At 33.1% G+C, this 3674-nt stretch overlaps 1 protein-coding gene across 1 annotated transcript in view; it reads right to left on the bottom strand.

The window, feature by feature from the left end:
- Window positions 1–2012: 2012 nt before the first annotated feature.
- LOC107703062 (anoctamin-9-like) overlaps window positions 2013–3674 on the bottom strand; it is a 21943-nt gene continuing 20281 nt past the window's right edge. The window contains exons 22-24 of the mRNA XM_016505564.1: window positions 2677–2770; window positions 2471–2583; window positions 2013–2308 (exon numbers count right to left, since the gene is read on the bottom strand). Of these exons, the coding sequence (XP_016361050.1) occupies window positions 2206–2308; window positions 2471–2583; window positions 2677–2770 (310 nt within the window). The 3' untranslated portion in view covers window positions 2013–2205. The remainder of the gene's footprint in view (window positions 2309–2470; window positions 2584–2676; window positions 2771–3674) is intronic.

Raw genomic sequence — 3674 nt, forward strand, 5'->3', positions numbered from 1 at the left:
ATTGCTGTAAGTAAAATGCAAGTGTTATTTGAAGTGTAACTGAAAGCCTATGTTTGTCACATAGTGAATATCATAGACTAGTACCAGTATGATGTGGCCTTTATAAACTTAGTCTTATTTCATACAAGGAAGACTCTTTACCTTTAAATTGTGCTAAAGAGAAACAATAAGTTGTGTTATCTGTCAAATAATGAGTCAGTCATGTTGGCAATGGTAGAAACTGAAAGAGTACCTCTGGCCTTATCTGAAATTGAACTTTGATCATATAAAATACAAGATGCATTAATGTTTTTTCTCAAATAATACTCTTTATGAAACAGATTAAGGGCTCATGTTCTTGCATTGCACTCCATTAAATGACCTTAAAATGAAATGGCTTTATACAGTACTAATGTATCTAATAATTCAGTGGGTTTAACTAATGTCTAGTAACTGCTTTTGTTCATTTCAGGTGTGGAAACTTGAGGCAGTGGGTTACAAGCCTATTTTATTTATTGGCAAGCAAGATAAAAAGGCTTCAAATAAGTGGGTTGCAGACATAATTACCCATCTGCACCCCACTCCTGTCACAATAAATTTTTTGGAGAAGATGCGAAGGGCTTATGAATTTATTTTGACTAAGGATAAGAGCAAGATTTTTGTTCAGAAATAATAATTATTTAAAATACATGTATTTTTCTTTGTTAATATGTACAGATTTGAAATGAATGTAAACTTGTATTAAAGCAGCCTCCACTGCACAACCACTGCTGATATATTGTTGTTCTTTTGTTGTTTTGATTGTTTCTCATTTGTAAGTCCCTTTGGATTCTCTGATTAAATGTAAATGTAAAACGACTCATGTTAAGAGTAGCTGTACCCTAGAGGATTCCATCTGCCATGCATGGAAATGCAATCTTCAGGTGCACAAAATCTATCTAATGTGTTGGTTTATTTGTTTTAAGGAATGATGGAGTAGTCATAAAAACGTTGATATGCTGTGTGTATTAAATATGGCATCAAAGACTACAATGGATGTAAGAATGAACATCGACACATGAATGCTGGGAGATATGAAATATAACTGAGAAACTAGGAACACTATGGAGATTCTACAAATCCAGCAAAAAAGAGGCACAACTTGCATTGAGAAAATTTATAATTCTGCTTTCTCTATACAAAATCACTGGCTGAACAACCCTGGACACTTTTATAAATATAACTTTTCATACCATTCTTTCATATGTTTCTATTGCACTGCTGATAAAATAAAATGTCAAAAGCATATTGCTATAAAATTGGCATTGCTTTCTTTGATTTCTGAGCTATTTATGTGAAAAATGTGGTGAAATTGATTGAGAGGTCAAGATGTCAATTTCATTTATTTTATTCAATTACATTCTGACAGAACAGAAACCACAGCACTTGCATTATCTTCATATTTTTTTTAAACAAAATTATTGAATTTTATATTCAGGCCATTTATGATGAGAATAATACATATGTATTTTATACTGTATATACATCTTATAAAAAGCAACAAATGGGGGTACTTGCTACAAAAATAAAATATAAAAAAATACAAAATTATATACAATGTAAAGTTTACCAAAATATTCACATTTCCATATTTAAACTACCTAAAGCTTGGGGTCAATAAGATCGATTGATTTGAAAGAAATGAATACTTTATTCAACAAGGATGCATTAAATTGTTCAAAAGTGACTGTAAAGACTTTTACATTGTTACATTGACACAGAAGACTGGAGTAATGATGCTGAAAATTCAGCTTCCCATCACAGGAATAAAGTACATTTTAAACTGTATTAAAATAGAAGAAAGTTAATTTAAGTTTTAATAATATTTTAATTTTACTATATTTTAGTGGCAATTTTCCATCGCTTGATCAAATAAATGCAGACTTGGTGAGCAGAATATATTTCTTTTAAAAACATAAACAAAAAAAAAACTTACAGAGATCCAAAACTTTTGAACAGTAGTGTATACATATTTATACATGATAAACAAAACTGATTTATCAAGCAGTCATTAATCTACAAAACGAGATGCAATAAACAATAAAAAAATGATCACATTTTAAAAGGTAAAACATTATTATTTTTTTATATAAAACTAAGGTAATTAGCAACAATCAAAATTCATAGTCTTCTAGAATGAGGACCTAAGAATTGTATGCAGGAGAATCTCATTTTAGCTCATTTGTCTCACATACTATTTAGCTTATTTGCTTTTTTCTGTTTTGATGTTCTTTTTGCATTACCATTCTCATTTAGTTTGGTCAAAGTGTCCTGTTGTGCTCTTTGGGCTCTGAAAAAAAATAAAAAAAATAAATAAAACCTTGAATATGCACTCATTAAAAGAACTTGTCAAAAACTTGAAATATGAAATATTTACTCTCTCTCTCAATTTACATTCTGTTTGTTTTATTCTGTGTTATTTGTTTTATTACTGGTAACTCTTGTTACTGACCTCAGTTCTTCCTTAAGCCTCTTGAGTTTATCATACAGTCTTTCATTTCTCACATCCAGTGGTGAGTTAGGGACAAACCAGCTTGCTACACACTTAAATATCACCACTACATGCTGGCAAAGAGAGAGATAATGAATTGAATTTAGTCATTATTTTAATGTAATTATTCTGTATCTTGAATCATGTTCTTGTGTATGTCAGATTACCTCAAATAAAATGATGAAGACTAATCGTGCTGCCAGAATGACCCAAAACTGATTAGTTAAACTAAAGTCTTCATTACTTCTGTAGTCTCTGTAGCTGAAATGAAAACAATACCAAGTCAAAGCTTGCATTAACTAGAAGCTGTTTCGAGGTGCTGTTAAGACTGGATAAACCAGAATATTGATAGCTTATTCTAGCTAAGAACCACCAAATTAAACAGTGTCCATCTAATGGATAAATACGATTTTTTTTCTCAGTCGCTTTTGATACAATTCTCAGATCATAATTGAATTTCTCAAAGATACTTCTTCAACATCCACATTATCTAGTCACTTAAGCACATAAAAGCATTTTCTCATTGCTGTTATGTGCAAAGTTTGGTCCATTTACGCAACTGATTATGTACAGTTCTATCATGACAACTCTTGGAGGGTTTGGCATGGTAATGTACATGACATTGTTAAAGGGGTCATATGATGTGATTTCAATTGTTCCTTTCTCTTTGGAGTCTTACAAGCTCTTGGTGCATAAAGAAGATCTGTAAAGTTGCAAAGACTAAAGTCTCAAATCCAAAGAGATATTCTTTATAAAAGTTAAGAGTCAGCCACGCCTACCTACCTCGTTCTAACACGCCCCCACATATCTATGTCACAATGTGGGAAGATTTGCATAACGCCGCCCAAATGTTCACGCAAAGAAAGAAGGCGTAACTTTTATTCTCACTGTAGTATTGTTGTTGCCGCTGCCATGTTGTGGAGACACTGTGTGTTTCGTTGTGAAAGCAAAACTACTTTGTTTGGCCTTCCAAAAGAGGATGATATCCGCTTCGTCATGCCTAGAGCTGATCCGTGCTGATCGCTGAGGAAATACATCAACTTCATGCTGTGGATCACCGGATCGGCTTTCACTGTGGACGAAGCGGAATCCAGCCTGGGGTCGTCACATGTGGTTGCCGCTCATTCGTCGGATCCGCCGGGCGCGCCGTTCTCGACCCCGCCGC

The sequence above is a fragment of the Sinocyclocheilus anshuiensis genome, unplaced genomic scaffold (genome assembly GCF_001515605.1).
Source record: "Sinocyclocheilus anshuiensis isolate Anshui unplaced genomic scaffold, SAMN03320099.WGS_v1.1 scaffold2203, whole genome shotgun sequence".
Taxonomy (NCBI): Eukaryota; Metazoa; Chordata; class Actinopteri; order Cypriniformes; family Cyprinidae; genus Sinocyclocheilus; species Sinocyclocheilus anshuiensis.